At 41.2% G+C, this 16869-nt stretch overlaps 1 protein-coding gene across 1 annotated transcript; it reads left to right on the forward strand.

Annotated features, from left to right (window-relative positions):
* Positions 1 to 303: 303 nt before the first annotated feature.
* On the forward strand, positions 304 to 15511 carry LOC308483126 (phospholipase A2 inhibitor and Ly6/PLAUR domain-containing protein-like; the record flags this gene model as incomplete). The annotated part of the gene is made up of 5 exons (XM_081016712.1): positions 304 to 352; positions 1938 to 2027; positions 6320 to 6466; positions 14231 to 14362; positions 14923 to 15511. The coding sequence occupies 5 exons, from the start codon at positions 304 to 306 to the stop codon at positions 15078 to 15080; spliced, it is 576 nt and encodes a 191-aa protein (XP_080872838.1). The 3' UTR covers positions 15081 to 15511.
* Between the last annotated feature and the right edge of the window lie 1358 nt (positions 15512 to 16869).

The following is a 16869-nucleotide window of genomic DNA, read 5'->3' on the forward strand; positions in this document are numbered from 1 at the left end:
TCTTAACCATGAGAATGGGATGGAGTGCAAACTGCAGGTGGCAGAATTTCACACCGTTTCCAAAAAAGAGTTAATCCAATTTCCACATTGTGCTTTGTGTTCCAGTATAAAATTGCACCATGTCTGGGAAAGCATGCAATCTCTAATTTCATCATTTCCCACCCCCTTACTGGACTAGTTCTTTCCACCTGGAACCCTCAGGCTCCCTTCTTGGCCTATAAAACCCTCCAAACTAGGCTCATCCTCCATTCTTCACCTGCTTGTTTGTTCTGAGTGCTCTCAGCATTTGATCTCTTCAGCACTATGAGGACTTTCCTGAGTACTTGTCTCCTCTTGGTCATTCTTTGTCCAGGTGAGTAGGAACCTGAGATCTTGAATTCTTTCTCCAAGAACATTCAGTCAAGGGGCTAGTAGTGTCTATATGCCACCTCTGAAGCAAGAGACGGAAAGTAGTTGTTGTGAAAGACGATAATCAGGCATCCGAACAACATGACCAGTCCAACACAGTTGATGCTACCTACGCCCTTGCAGCCATACAGAGCTCGGCAGGAAGGACTCTGCAGGAAGGAGAGGAGGTCTAGCTAATCAGAGGACTGGATGAGGGAGAGCAGAGCAGGGAAGCTGGCAGGAGAAGATAAAAGCAGCAGAGCCAACTGTCTAGAGAGGCAAGGGGATTGGTCCTCCTTACTGTTCCATTTACTCATGAGGAGGCCAGTGGAGAGGAAAGGAGCAACTTTAGCCTTGCAGTAGGCTGCTTGCTGCAGATAACTATGGCTCTTGCTGGAGGCAACAGATCAATGGTACTTTGAGGCACTGAGAGACCTCTAACCATAGATGCCAACCCTATGGGGCTGGGAACATCTCTGCCTCCCCAAGTATGTGATGATGGGGCCGAAAATTTCCCAACTTTGAGGGGCCCCACTGTGCCTCCTTGGAACCTCCTTGTACATGTTGTACTTGTGGTCTCAAGTGCATACAATGAGCACCCCCAATGTCAGGCAGAACTCGGCACCTACCTTTAACCACAAGTTGAAAGCACTGGTTGCAAGAATGGGGAACCAGTGCAAGGGGCATCCCTGGTAGGGGATTTGCTTTTGGGGGGAAATCTCCCTAGGTGTAAGTAGCCAGTTAGCAGTGACTGGGGATGGAATATGGCCCCTGCTGTTTTGGGCCCTGGGCTGGAGGAGTGGTATAGGGAGGGGTGAAGGGATTTTCTTCATGAACTCCCCAGCCATTTTTTTGGTGGATAGGCAATAGTATTCCTTGTAGGTAGTGTGGTGTAGTGGTTAGTGTACTGAGCCCAGGAGCTGAGAGAAATCAGATTCAAAATTCCCCATTCAACCACAAAGCTGATATTGAGTCTTGTTTAGTGGTCCTAAGGGTCCATTTAGAAAGTGTGCTTATATTTCCTTATGGAACGGGGCAAGGGGCAATTTTTACAATTGCAGAGCCTTTTTGAGCTTCAGGATTATTAGGGGGAGTGGGGTGCATTTAGCATGGCTCCAGGTAAAGGCAAGGCTAAGGGGGGGGGCGGCTAAGGGCAAAGGAAAAACATCTGCAAAACACAGAGGGAGCATGCATAGGCATCCCATTCCCCTCTTCTTCTGTGGAGGAAGAGCCAGACTAGGGGACTATATTAATGTTCCTTGAGGCCCTGAAAAGGCAGAAGGCAGTGGGTAGGGGGGAAGAGTATTTCCCTGATTTAGCATGCATAATAGCAAATGGGAAGAAGGCTTTGTGCCTTTCCATTTCTGTGCCTGGAGATGTTCCTGTGTGAGGAATGGGGGGGGGGGGGAGAGAGATGTGTGTTGGTGTGCATGCAGCCTCTAACCCACCACTACATGTGGATTCTGAGACCTTTAACATTGCTCATGTTTAGCTTGGAATATTCTGTTTCTCAAAGACTGAACAACTCATGTTCCCTCTCCTCTCTGCAGTGAAAGGTAATCAATGTAAATCAAGCACGATTCGTTATTGTACTCTGGGAGGAGGAAGTTGCTTTTCTCAGCTTACTGAAACCTATTTAAGTGAGTATGAAGCCCTTTTGTCATATTAAATCTAAGTGTGTGGGTGCATCCTTTGGTCTCTGGGGTATCTAGTGTGACAACAGAATGCTGATCTCACCAACCTTGAGGAACTCAACTTTTTCAACAATTAAATATTAGAATTAAAACTATATTAAAAATCTGTTTAAAATGTACCAATAATTACAATAAAAACAACACAACCCCAAGCCTTTCAGTAAAAGCAGTCATTCTCCAAAAACCTGTTGAGACCCACTTGTAAAATGACAAGGCGGGATTTAGTCTAGATTCTTGAGTGAGGTACAATAAAAGCAAAAAATAAAATAAAGAAGAAAACCTCGTGTTGAAACCCATCCATCCCTCTCTATGTTGAAAACTCTCTCTCTCTCTCTCTCTCTCTCTCTCTCTCTCTCTGAGCAAGGGAGTTCCAGAGTCAGCAAGGAGCCACTGAGATGGTCCATTTCCATATCATTAACTAATAGAGTGTGGAACCTCTGTCATACTTTGACTCAGGGAAGCCTCATAGATCCACAGAGCCACTAGTAACCTTCTCCTGACTTTTACCAGCTGCTTACTGTGAACAAACTGTGCACAAATATTCAGGCCTCATCTTTCTCTGGCATTTGTCTCATAGCTCCCCCTTAACTCCTAAATGACAACCCCTCAGTGAATGATAATTCCCAACTGCTTAGAAAGCAACCAAATCAGAGTCTACTCTTCGTTGGTGCAGGCACATTGATGGGGCAATGAGGTACGCAGCAAGTGAATGCACACAAGGAGACATGTTTTGGGTTCAGATTAGTCCACAACTTTATTGATTACGGGGATAAACAGCTTTGACACAGACACTGGGCATGTAACCAGTCCGCCTACTGACTGATAGACTCTTGGGGATGACCAATATTATCGTCCATCAACAGCATGAAGAGCAACCTGTGAACCTCAAGTAGACACTGGCAAGGGGTGCTCTGTCCCCTGAACCCCTGAGCTGGATGTATGGTCAAGGAATGCATTCTTCCAACATCCCTGAGAGGGATCCCATCTGACAGGATGGGGCTTCACCTCCCATTCCCACTAAGAATCCAGCCCAATGATTCTTCTGCTGCACAAAGTAGTGAAATAGAAGGTTGCATAGAAGATGACTGCCAAACTCCTGGAACAAAGCAAGCATGCCATTAAGGATATCCACTAGCCACGTCTTGCAGCCCTCTGCTTAGTAGTGTATAATATGTCATGTAAAAAGTCCCCTTGGGCTTGCACGTTTTGCTTCATCACTGTGTTCATCTTACTTGGTCCTTGTTAACTCAGATGGGATGGATAGTTCCCCTCCACACTTGCCTCTTTCATTCGCAGTGTTAACCAAGCAACAGACAAGCATTTTCCTTGTCCCCCTACTGTGTTCTGCCCACACAGACCACCCAATCTCCTCCTCCTCCTTCATTTGTTGTCTTCTTCCCTTGAGTCCTGCAGTGTTTTCCACTGAAAGCAAAGCAGACTGCTGTGACTTGGGTCCTTTGGTCACTTCACTTTACTCTGTCTCTCTCTTTTGTAATTCATTTTTATTGGTTGCTTTAGACATACATTCATCAAATCACATTGTAACAACTTGATTTTCCTGTAATTAAACATATATTTTTAAAACATTATGAAATAAAAAAAGAACAAAAAAATCATATTTATTGATTGATTTGATTCATTTGTAATCCATTTCTGTTTGACTTCCTTCCCCTTCTTACCTCAGTCCTCAGTTTTACTTAGTTGACTGTCCCTCCTAACACAGCCCTTTATTCAATAACCTAATTCCTTTATGTTTTACTTTTTTCTTCTTTTCTTACAGGAGTTACTGTAAACTGGTAAAAAAAAATATTCTCCATAATGGTCTTTCAAATACTGTTTGAATATATTTCAATCATTTTTAATGTTTTGTATTGTTTGATCTTTTTATCTGACCTGTCCACTTGTCCAGTTCTGTATACTCCATCAATTTGATCAGCCAGTAACTCTTTGTTGATAAGGTCTCCATTTTCCAATTCTGGGCATTCAAGACTCTTGCTGCTGTGGTGGCATACGTAAATACTTTCTTAACGTTTCTTGGAATTTCATCCCCCGTGATCCCTAAGAGGAATCTTCAGGCTTTTTAGGGAATGAGCTTTTAAACATCTTTTTAAATTATTTATAAATTCCCTCTGAAAATTCCCTCATCTTTTTTCAGGTCCAACAAACATATGTTGTTCCTGCCACTTCTTTACATTTCCAACACTAGTTTGTTTTTTTCTTTTAACATTTTTTATCTTCCATTCTGTTTCCTGATTCAAGATAACTGATAATTGAGTTTGAAGCATTTTAATAGTCTGACTTAACATCTTGTTCTTTGGGTTCTTAGCTATTTCTTTTTCATTATTATTTTTTATCTCCTCTAATATTTCCACTTTCTTTTTCTTTCAATTTCTTCTGAATTGCATTCTGGTGGATGAAATATCCTCTCATGGATGCTTTCCCTGTCTTCCAGACAGTCTTAATATCAGTTCCTTTGTTTATATTAAATTTGAAGTATTTCATTTGTTGAATTTATATACTGCCCTATACCCAGAGGTCTCAGGACAGTTCACAATAAAAATGACAATATATAACATCAAAAATAAAAATAATCCAATACCCCCCCCCCCAAAAAGAGCCCCTTCAAAAAGGTATAGGATGTTGATCGGTTAAGAAAAGGCCTGGTTAGAAAGGAACATTTTTTTGCCTGGCGCATAAAAGTAATATTATTTAATTATTTATAGAAATCAGCTTTATTATCATTGGGTGCATATACTCCTATCATCACTAATTTTTCTCCTTGTACCATTACTTGAATTATTACGATCCTTCCCTTCTCATCTTTGAAAAGCAGTCTGGGTTTCACATAGATGACCACACCTCTCTTTTTACTCTTATCTGACAAGATAAATTCTGCTCCTAACTTTTTATTAATCAGCACCCTTCTGTGTTTTCTAGATATATGTTTCTCCTGGAGACATATTATGTCTAAATAGTTTTCTGTTAAGATATGTTCCACTCTGTTCCTTTTAAACTTGTTATTTAGAGCATTTACATTCCATGTTGTGATTTTAAGAACCATCCTTTATTTTAATTTAATTTCTACAGTGAGAATTTAAGTTGTAAGAAAAATAAATAAAAGGTGTGAATGCATAAGTCTAAGATGTTTCTCTTCTTACTGTCCCTCTCTTCTTCTGCTACCTCCTCTTCCTCCTCCCCTGTCAGCTGTTCTCTTTTGATTCCAAAATGCTTCCTGTAACTTCTAGCAAATCTTTCTGCTCCTTCCACCATCTTAAGTTTCCATCTCTTTCCTTTGTAAGTGAAGGTTATTCCTTATGTTAGCTCCTACCTATATGGAATATTCTTCTTAAGTGGATCAGTCAGAAATTTATGATGCTTCTTTTTTTAAGCATCCTCCCTGGAACTTCTCTCAGAATAATTATATTTTTCTCTTCTATGCAGTCTTTTTTGTAGTTTGTTTGGAGGATCCTATCTCTTAGAGCTACAGAGTTTAGACATACGAAGCAATCACCTGGTCATTTGAGCTCATGCCGTGTTCCATCATGTGGCAAACCAGAACTCACTTCACTTTACACCAGGGTAGTCAATCTTTTTATACCTACCACCCACTAATGCATCTTTGTTGATGGTAAAATTTCCTTACCGCTCACCAGTGCTTGATGGAAGGAGGATTCAGCTTGTGCTGTAGAACCCCCTACCACCCACCTAGAATCCTGAAATGGCCACTAGTGGGTACTAGGAACCAGGTTGACAACCCCTGCTTTACACTCTCATGTACTTTTGAGTTTTTTCTTGCACAGGCATGTCTGCAAGATTTGGGACACTGCCTGGGCCAGAGTAGGCAATGACCAGATGAAAAACCATCTTCTTCCGTCTCTCAGAAATATAGTACATAATATAAGGAAGCTTCATGAGTCAGGCCCCTGGATCAGCTAGTTCCATATCAGGTAGAGATGGGTGGTGGATCAAACTATTCTAGGCTCTTTTGTATGGGCAGAAAAACAAGTCCATCTAATCCCATTTATGTGCAAGTTGTTAAGGAACTATCCTAGAATATTCACATGGTATTGCAGAAGAAATTATACTTCAAAGAAACTACTTTATGGATTAGTTTGCTGAATTCAGTTGTTGCCAGGTATTTTCTCTTAAATCACCCATTTGCCCAATGTATTTATATTTGTACATTCATCAATCTGAATTTTTGCATATCTTGCTATTCCTTCAATTCTCTCTAACAGATGGCTCTGTAGAGACCTACAAGAACAAGGGTTGTGCTAAAGATTGCATCTCAGTAAATGCCACCTTCTCTTCAGTAGAAAGAAAATACGTCCAGCATAGCCACTATTGCTGTCAAAAACTTATGTGCAACCTCTTATCGCCTAAATGTAAGTATATCTATCTATCTATCTATCTATTGCCAAAGATAAATAGCATTGAGCTTTCAAATTTCTTTCCTTGTCACTCTAAGACAAGCAATACCGTTCCAGTCCAAGATTCATTCCTGGTCATTCAATATCAAGTGATACAACTTTTCCCCTCATTTAACACATTTTTAAAAGAAAAGCCTAACTAGCTTTTCAGACACCTTTTAATTGAATAACTTCCTAAAGAAATGCCTGAAGCAACTAATATTATAGTTGAGATCTTGTTTATTCTGTTATATTTTACTCCAAGAAGACCCATTTATCCCAAATAGAATCCAATAAGGCAGACATTTATGTACAAAATATATTTTGAAAAATGTGAAAACTGCAGGTGGCTCTTTGAAATATTAAATAATCAATATATTTTTGGAATTTTTAAATCGTATTAATATTTTTAATCCTTTTTATAAAATGGAAAATTTGGAAACTTAGATTTTAGATTTAGAGTAAGTCCATCATGTGACATATCATGAAGATCAGGTTCTGAAGGGATTTGTGTTTTTAGTTTTGACGTATCTCTATCTAGGGACGCGGGTGGCGCTGTGGGTTAAAGCCTCAGCGCCTAGGACTTGCCGATCGAAATGTCGGCAGTTCGAATCCCCGCGGCGGGGTGCGCTCCCGTCGCTCGGTCCCAGCGCCTGCCAACCTAGCAGTTCGAAAGCACCCCTAAATTGCAAGTAGATAAATAGGGACCGCTTACTAGCGGGAAGGTAAACAGCGTTTCCGTGTGCTGCGCTGGCTTGCCAGAGCAGCTTCGTCACGCTGGCCACGTGACCCGGAAGTGTCTGTGGACAGCGCTGGCTCCCGGCCTCTAGAGTGAGATGAGCGCACAACCCTAGAGTCTGTCAAGACTGGCCCGTACGGGCAGGGGTACCTTTACCTTTACCTTATCTCAATGCTGGGCTGAGCTTTTAAGGGCTTTGTGTAGTCTGGCAAGGTCAAATTTCTCTCTCTCTCTTTGAAATTTCAAACCCTCATAACTCAAAAACGGGATGAGATAAAAAATTACAATTTTAGATTTAAACTTAGTTTTGATCACTCAACAAGTGTACAAAAGATTAAGAAAAATAGATGACATGAGGCAAAAAAGTTGTATCACTTGATTGGGTGCCAGTGCAATGTTTCCTTGCCAGTAATTAGGGAAAGAATTTTGATATACGGTATGTCAAAAAAAAATGTGTAGTGAACTGCCCTGTGATTTTTGGATGAAGGGCAGTATACAAATTTAATTCCTAATAAATAAATAAAAAGGTAAATACTGACCTCCCAATGGGGCCTCAATAATTCCTTGGAGGTGTTCAGTAAATGCCCTAACCTAGTTTGTATGAAAAATTCTTGGAATCAGCATCACCATCTGTATGTCATGGAGAAGCACTTTATCCCCAAGAGTTTCAAATGGCCACTGGGTGTGTGGAAGAAAACGCCCCAGATAAATTGGGGAAACAGAGAGATAAGAACACATGCCCCCCCCCCCTGCTCACTGATAGCCCTGCTCACTCTGGGACTCATCTTGGTGGGGCAGAACTGCAAAGGTAGTTAGTTAAACCATCTATTGCTGCTGGATGCCATCCAACTGGAGAACAACAAAAGTCGAACTGCTTGGGCAAAGTTGTTGAGCTCTATTTGGGAACAAAAATACTTGTGAACAAAAATAAGTTTTGGGGGGTTTTTTTTTGGGGGGGGGAGATTTTAAAAGCATTTTAAAAAACAAAAACCACCCTACTTGGCATACAGTCTGGGAAAACACGGACATATGGTAGCCTTAAGTTCCTCCCATTGCTATATTTCATGTCTCAGTTAGTGAACTGTTTCTTTCTCTCATTGGTTTCTACAGTAGGTCTGATAAACACTGACATTTTCCAGTGTCCAGGAATTATTATTATCAGAAATCAGCAAAATAGCCGGGGGGGGGGGGTGGTGCATAAAAGCTTCAAATTTAGTGTCCTGGTTTTCACTTGTTTAAACTGCAGTGACTGGCAATGGTTGCTGGTGATTGAGTGAGAGATGACTGGGGTGACTGGATGGATGATGTATCTGTGTGCATTTGTGGAGTAGAATGGGATGCGTGATACTGAATGAGAAGCTGGGACTGAAACTGCCTTGGTCATGCTGGCTGGTGATCTCTGTTGGGCTAGGGACAAAGGTGAAAGCTATTTCCTAGTTCTGCTGGATCTCTCAGCAGCTTTTGATACCATCGACCATAACATCCTTCTGGATGTTAAAAGCAACATTTTTCATCTGTGGGCTGGTCCACCGTCCCTCAGACCATGTGGTGGGCCAGACTATATTTTTGGGGGAAAGATGAACAAATTCCTATGCCCCACAAATAACCCAGAGATGCATTTTAAATAAAAGGACACATTCTACTCATGTAAAAACACGCTGATTCTCGGACCGTCTGCGGGCCGGTTTGAGAAGGCGATTGGGCTGCATCTGGCCTGAGGACCTTAGGTTGCCTGCCCTTCCGCTCCTTCCTCTTGGGCCATGTTCAGAAATGATGGTGGGGGGAATGAGTGTTCAGACCAGACCCCTGGGCTCTCACTTGTGAGGTGCCGAAGGGTTCCGTCCTCTACCCCATGCTTTGTAACATCTACATGAAGCCACTGGGAGAGATCATCAGGGGGTTTGGGCTGGGTGTTCATCAGTATGCAGATGATACCCAGCTCTACCTCTCTTTTAAATTGGAACCAGTGTAGCAGGGACCCTTCTGAAAATCACAGGCGGATGAAGCTTGTGACCGTGGGACTCGGCGGGCACCTTTAGCACCCCCCAACCCACTAAGGAACCCAGAAACAGGCTCCGAAGTGAAGAGGGGGAAGTGGTGCGGTGCTGTGAGTCAATTGCTTTTTCTGCGGAGCGAAGCCGCACAGCTGTTGCCAGAGAGCACTGCCTTTTTCCTGGGACAATTTGGCATTGAAAAGAACTAACCATGAGTACTGGAACGCTAAACACCTGGACTTTAAACAAGAATTGGCGAAATAAAAGGAACTTGGACTCTAAAATTTACTTTCATTTGGTACTGAAACGGAAAGGGCTAAACAGGAAGTCACCCTTCCGTTTTCTTGTAGTTATAACAAAGCAAAGACAACGTAAACTAGAGCCTTAAAAATTACTTTTAAAGGATCGTCTTTCATCATTCTAAATTGCGGAACCCCCTTCGGAAGCAGGAGAAGAAGGGGGACTTTTATTGAGTTGTTTAAACCTGCGGAAATAAAGTTAAAGTAAAGTAATTTTCCACTGTCCTGACCCTGGAACGGGGTGTCAGATTTGACGATTGAAGCTCATTGACCAGAAACAAATGCTTTGACAGATAGTTAAAAGGAGGGAAATATTGTGATTCCATTGTTTCCTTTCGTTTTTTAAAAGAACAAATATGGACAAAATATCTTAAAGAAGAAACTCTGTTGCTATTGTTTCCAAGGAAAAGAACAATCAGAAGTTTTCCCCCCTAGAGGGGAGCTATGAAATTGTAACTAAATCCTGGGAACTTGCAACTGTTGCTGATTACAACCGTGGGAAAGAGTTTTGTGACCTTGCAGGACAATGCCTTCAGAAGCACTGTTGGGTGCTTTCTGTAAAATTAATGCCCTATTGGATCAGTTAAGTCAGAAGATGGTTTTTATGACTAATGTTGCCAGAACCTTTGATCAGGTTGTGGAAAAGTATATGGAACCCACTCAGGAACTAAAACAGGAGCGAGCCATGACAGAACAACAGAAAGAAGAGGATCTTGCTGAATCTGGGACGCCAGAGATGGAGGGACTTTTGGCGCAGCAGGAAAATGAGCCTTTGGATCTGATAAATGAATTTGGAAAAAACCAGATTTGGAAAGATAAAGTTTGGATCGAACTGGAAATGGGGGGTTGTTTGGACTTTCCGAGTCTGGTAATGGGCCGTCAAAGGTTTGAAGCTGTTGGGACTTCCAATTTTGGAGGGAATTTGAAATATGTTTTTAAACATCACATGCAGTTTAGTCTGGACTATGAGAAAAGGGCTGATTTGCTGAAAAGGGTCAAAAACACTACTAAGCTGGAGTTCCCGCGAGTGAAAGGAAAATATGAAGAAGAGCTGCGAAAGGGACATGGAAGAGATTTGAAGGCCTCGGACATAAGGGCACCAGGTTAATGTGCTAGACTAATGGGGGGAAAAAAAAGACTGACAATCCCGGGACCGGGGGGGAGGGGACGCTGGAAGAAGATTGGATTGCTTTTATTTTATTGTATTTTTTATATATATTGTCAGGGCTGCCTCAAGTCTCAGCTCACAAAAGACCAACGCCTTTCTTTTCTTATATACAAAAGTGTTTATTGCAGTTCATTGTTTGCTTCAGATCCGAGGCGCGCAGCCCTACGTCTGTTAGGCTTAGACCGCTGAAGTCCCTTCTGAATCCGTCCCTCCCCTGCACCAGTTTAAGAGGCTTGCGCTGCTCCACCTCTTTCTCTCTTTCCTTTTCCGCAGGGTCTTTCTGCCCGCTGGGGTTTCGCCCCTCCTGGATTCCTCCGACGCGGAATCAGACTGCTCTTGCCCCCTCCTGCGGGCTTTGGGACCTGGCCCCTCCTCCGGGCTCCCTGTACTTCCGCGCGCCTCTACATTTGAACTTGGCGCGCGCGCCCATCCCCTAACTTTCCTTTTGACAGCTACGCTACTCCCTTCACTACTCCCCTCCCCTTCCGGGAGGGTGGCTTGCTCCGACCTCCCTCCTTTCTCTACTGCCGGAGCCGCCTCCCCTGATACACTGGAACCTCCACCCCCTTCGCTGCACTCTGGCGGGGAGGCTGGTCCTGACGCCCAGCTGCCACTTTGGGATCCCCCGCTGGCCCCCTGCTCCTGACACGTCCCCCCTGGGGCTCCCCTGGCCTTGACCACCGGCGCCCCCTTCTGGGAATCCTCTGATTCGCTGGAAAGACTCATGGAATCTCTAGAGTCATTGTCATCCTCTTCCTCGCTGTCCTGGGACTCATCCCCATCGCTCTCCATCTCCTGCCTACCCTGTGCCTCTGTCCCTGAACCCCTGACATATATTATTATTAATAGAAATGCTTTATGAATGTTGAGAAAATGTTGAAATGAAATTATTTGGCTCTTGTAAAAATGTTTAAAGAATTTGGCGAAAAGGTAATGGTTATGAGAAGTTTTAAGCTTTAAGGTCGTTTTTATAAGACAAAATGAGAACAGAGTAAGGCAACGTGATGATAAAATATTATGAATTACGGAAAGGATTTGCTGTGACAATTACTAATAAAGATACAAGAGATGGGAGGAGGAGGAGGTCATGAAAAGAAGGTAATGGAAATTGGAGAATTTGAAAGGGATGGTTTTATTTTTTATTTTTTCTCTTATGTTTTTGTTTTTTTTGTTTTTTGTAATTTTGTCTGTTTTTCTGTGTAATTTTTAAAAATTCCTTTGTTTCAATAAATATCATGTAACTAGAATCCCTCTAGAGGGGGTTCTGAGACATTACAATGGCTGCAGATGGAAAAATACAGGCTGAGCTGGATAGAATGTTCTTTCTCTTGGGAAAGTTACAAGATCAGAGTAAAGCTTTGGCTACAGATGTAACGACCCTGAATTCTAAAGCAAATAAACTTGTTGATTGTGCCAAGGACTTGACTCAAGAAAATTTTGCAGCTGAACAAGAAGAGATGTGATGATTCAGAGGAGTGGGAAGGAGGAGCTGAAATGCCGCTGGTGAAAAAGGACAACCAGAGGCCTATAAAAATGGATTACAAGGAAAACAAGACTTGGATGATGAGAATTTGGTTTGAATTTGAGAATGAAGATTGGAGAGATCTCCCCATGGGGAGATCGGAAGACCTATGGATTACAAATTTGATTAAGACGAAAGTTGGAGCTTTTGGGACCTTTGGGACACTTGGACTTAAAAGGAATAAGAAACATGATTTGGGCTCTGCTTTTGAATATGGAGGTCTGGTTGGAAGAAACATAGACCCTACTGGGACAGAGCTTCTCCGAGACTCGATGTCCAACATAAAGGACTACCAACAAAACCGGCAGAGAGGGACTGAGAAAGATTTGAGGGCCTCGGACGTGAGGGATCCAGGCTGAGAACTGATAGACTGATGGATATTCTTTGGGGATCGAAACCGGGAAAGGGGGGGGGGGCGAGAGTTTTGGAATCCAAAGGGTGTATAATTATATGTTGTTTTCTGTTATTATGTTTTGTAATTAATATAAAAATTGGGAAATTTGTGGAAGGGAATTTGGGTCGACCTTAGAAAAGCACGTAAATGATGAGTATTTGTGGTTTAATTGAGGTTTATAAGTTAAATTTGGTTAATTAAGAAGAATTAAGTAAAATATTAATAAGGTAAAAGTTGGAGATAAGAACTTGCTGAGTTAACTATTGGAATTAGGATGCAAGAAGGGGAGGTGTGGGGAAGTCAGGGAAAGTGGTTAAGAAATTAAGGATTTGAAATTATGTATGTTTGTCTTTGTGTTTGTGTGTCTGTGTTGTGTATTGTGTGTGTTTATATAAACTGTGAAAACCCAATAAAATTTTTATAAAATAAATAAATAAATATCATTTAAAAAAAAAATCGGAACCAGTGAAGGTGGTGAAGGTCCTGTATGGGTGTCAGGAGGCGGTTGGAGGATGGACTGCGGCTAACAGATTGAGGATGAATCCTGACAAGACAGAAGTACTGTTCTTGGGGGACAGGAGGCGGGTGGGTGTGGAGAACTCCCTGGTCCTGAATGGGGTAACTGTGCCTCTGAAGGACCAGGTGCGCAGCCTGAGAGTCATTTTGGACTCACAGCTGTCCATGGATGCGCAGGTCAATTCTGTGTCCAGAGCAACTGTCTACCAGCTCCAACTGGTATGCAGGCTGAAACCCTACCTGCCCTTGAGAAAAAAAATAAAATTTTAGATTGAAACTTAGTTTTCATCACTCAACAAGTGTACAAAACATGCCCCCCCCCTTTGCTTTCTGAAAGCCCAGCTTACCCTGGGACTCATCTTGATGGGGCAGAACTGCAGAGGTAATAACTTTATAGTTTGTGAATATTAGAGGCAGAATCTTAGTGTGATGTGTAGCATTTTGTAAGTTAGGAGATGCTTTATAAATGCTGTAAACTGCCCAGAGTGGCTGGGGGAACTGAGCCAGATGGGCAGGGTGTAGATAATGAAATAAGTTGTTATTATTATTATTATTATTATTATTATTTATTAAGAATATTATTGGAGCACTGGAGACAGAAGGGTTCCTTCACTTTAAACACACTTCAATATATGCTGATGTTTTTGTTTTTGAGATTTTATATTTTTTCGCATTGTAATGCATTTACGTATAAAATTAAATTTTATTTGTAGTTTCTGAGCCTGGTTTGCAATGGTCCATGGGGTCATGAAGAGTTGGACACGACTAAACAACAACAGGAGCCTCTTTTTAGTATTAAGTGATATATAATAATCATTAATAAATAAACAAATACACACCAAGGCTTTATTTATTTATTTATTTATTTATTGTTTAAAAACTTTACATAGTAACCTGAATCAGAGGAGTGTTTCCAACATAATAACAAAGTATACAACATATTATACTTAAACAAGATTATATACCTAAATCTATTTCATAGTAATAAGCACTACATAAGTATATGTAATTAGTGATTGAACACTATACATAATAAACCAAGCACCAAAAATAACAGTGGCCAATAAGTCACATTCACAACAATAAACAATGCATTTACTTCTGGCAGTGCCACCAAGGCGCTTGAATGGGCTGGAATGCCCAAACCGTGGTGTAGCTGAATCAGAAGTTCCTGAGGGTTCAAATGCCATCAAGTGTTACGACGACGAGACTCAGTGCATTGACTTTGTTCTTGTTCATGGTAAGTAGAACCGCCTTGCAATGAGTGGGGGGGGGGGGTGTTTGTGTGTGTGTTACTATTTCATTCTGTTTGTGGCTTCCTTCCAGAAAATAGATTATTTGTGCATTTGAGGGAAAGTTTCTTTTTTCCTGAAAACATAACTCACCTCAAATCCCATTTGCTTTGTATGCATATTTATGAGTATGTATATTTACGGGGTGGAGGTTTGGGAAGGTGAGAGAAATAGTCTGTTTGTTAACTTACGTGTAAAAGTATTAAAAGAGTGTTTTCACCAGTCTTTAAAAGAAGTATAATTAGCCATGGAGACCTGATCTGGAAAGCAATATCAATGAAGATGAGCCCCTGCCCCAGAAGAATAAAAAAATAGACATTTTTCATTCTAACTTTTAAACACCTCTCTCATATTCATTTCATGTGGTGATTTTCAGATGCTTTCTATACTTGCTCAACATAGTTATTAAAAATTAAGATGCTCCTATTTTTTCTTTTGCACACACACACACACAAACACAGGTTGCTACCAAGATGCTCATCTGACCTTGTCTCTTTTTCTTTACTAGATGACAGTGAAGTTCCTGATAAGGTTGTCAAAGGCTGTGCATCACCAGCTTTTTGTGAATTGGCCAAGACATCAATGCTTAACAAGTACTTTTCAGGCATGATAACTGGAGCACGATGTGGTGAAACTCTAGTTTCACCAAACCAACTCCGCTTTTAAGGGTAGTTAGGAGAGAGCAATGTCTTCTTCCTTTTGGACTCCACTATTTTCTGCAACAGTGGAAGTGGTGGTTGCTTGTCTGAACATGGGAGTCCAGAGCAAACTGGTATTCACAGTACTCCTGAGGCTTCTATTTGGTGAATGGGATGCAGGGAATAGAAAACTAAAGTAGAAATGTGGGTCTTTGGCTCATCAAAACATGGGATATGTGTAAAAAATTCCTTTGTTCATAATCAAAATAAATTGGTGAAGCAAATCAAAACTGTGTTGTGTGTCTGCATTTATCAAATTAAGAATATTTGGTGGCAGTGGTGATGAAGGGCACTGTTTTTAGATTGAAAAACAATGGGTAATTATGAGTTATCTTATTGATTTAGGAAATGTATATTCCAGTCCATATTTCAAAGAAATCTGAGTGGCTTTCAATAACGTAAATCTGGAATTCCAAGACTGGAATTATACATTCGTTCTTATTTATTGACAAGTATCAAATATCGGAGACCTGCCGATGGTCATAATCTCCTCAGTTGGGCAACCTTAGAACACACACACAGTATATAACAATTTTATTTGGGTGGATAGTATTAGGATCAAAACATTTGAAGTCCCTACAACTCTTGAAACAAGCCAATTAGAAAGATATGGAATATATTAGCTAATAAAAATAAATTCATTTTCACATGCTAAATCCTACTTCAATAATGTGCGGAGAGGAATGGTAATATGGAAAAACTATGTGATAATGGGTGTAATGGTTGGTCTCTCCCATAGAAGCGAGACAACTCTGGCAGTAATTAACTCAGGTTTATTGCTCAAAACACACAAATCACTCTGGAGCTCAGTCACTCAGTGTCTGCTTCCAAATCAGCTGTTGCTGAGTCTGAGTTCCGCCCCTTCCTATTCCCACATTTAAAGCCCCACTTTCGCTTCCTTTCCTGTTCACACCTCTCATTAATTCTTGTGCACCTACGCATCATGGGATGGGATATTTCCGGTGGCCCTCCCTCTGAGTCCGAGCTTAAACTGTCTTCCCCCTTGAACTCCCCTCTTCTTGTTCTCGGAGCTTAGGCTTCTACTGCAACTAGGCTGCTCCTCCCTCGTTCTGCATTCCTACATAATTACCTCCTACTGTCTCTCCACGCTCTCCCCCTCTGTCAGCAATGGGATGCAGCTGACAATGGGTGTCGTGACCTTGGACCAACTGAGGAAGACTTCTATACGTACAATACATACATCAAATACCATCTATCAGAGGTGGTCCAATGGCAATACTTGCAGCTACAACATATTTTAGTAACTTCGTTTGGTCTGACTACCTTCACAGCATCTGAGACACTTGAAATTTGGAGCAATTGGATAATTAATTTGAAACTCAGTTTGATATGAAGAGTTTAAGAAATGATTGGAATAAAGAATTGGAATGTTCACTATTACCTAGATAGTGGGAAAATTTCTTGGCTTCAGTATCATATCAATGGATCTTAATCTAAGAATTATACAACAGAAAATCCTTCTTAGAATCTATTGATCTCCCTTGCATTTGTATAAGAAAAGTCTATCTAATGTATCTCTTGGTTGGAGATGTATGATTGACAATGCTTCTTTGAAACACATGCTTTTACTCTGTCCTACACTTACTAAGTTTTGGGAGAAAGTGCTGGACACAAGCACTTTCTCCCAAAGACACTACTCAAAAAATTAAGATTTTCATGGAAATTGAAAACAAGAAAGCAAAAATGGATTGTATGGATGAAATTTATAACATACATAGAGAAGAACTGTACACAAA

This window comes from Podarcis pityusensis (genome assembly GCF_964106645.2).
Source record: "Podarcis pityusensis genome assembly, chromosome: 8".
Classification (NCBI taxonomy): domain Eukaryota; kingdom Metazoa; phylum Chordata; class Lepidosauria; order Squamata; family Lacertidae; genus Podarcis; species Podarcis pityusensis.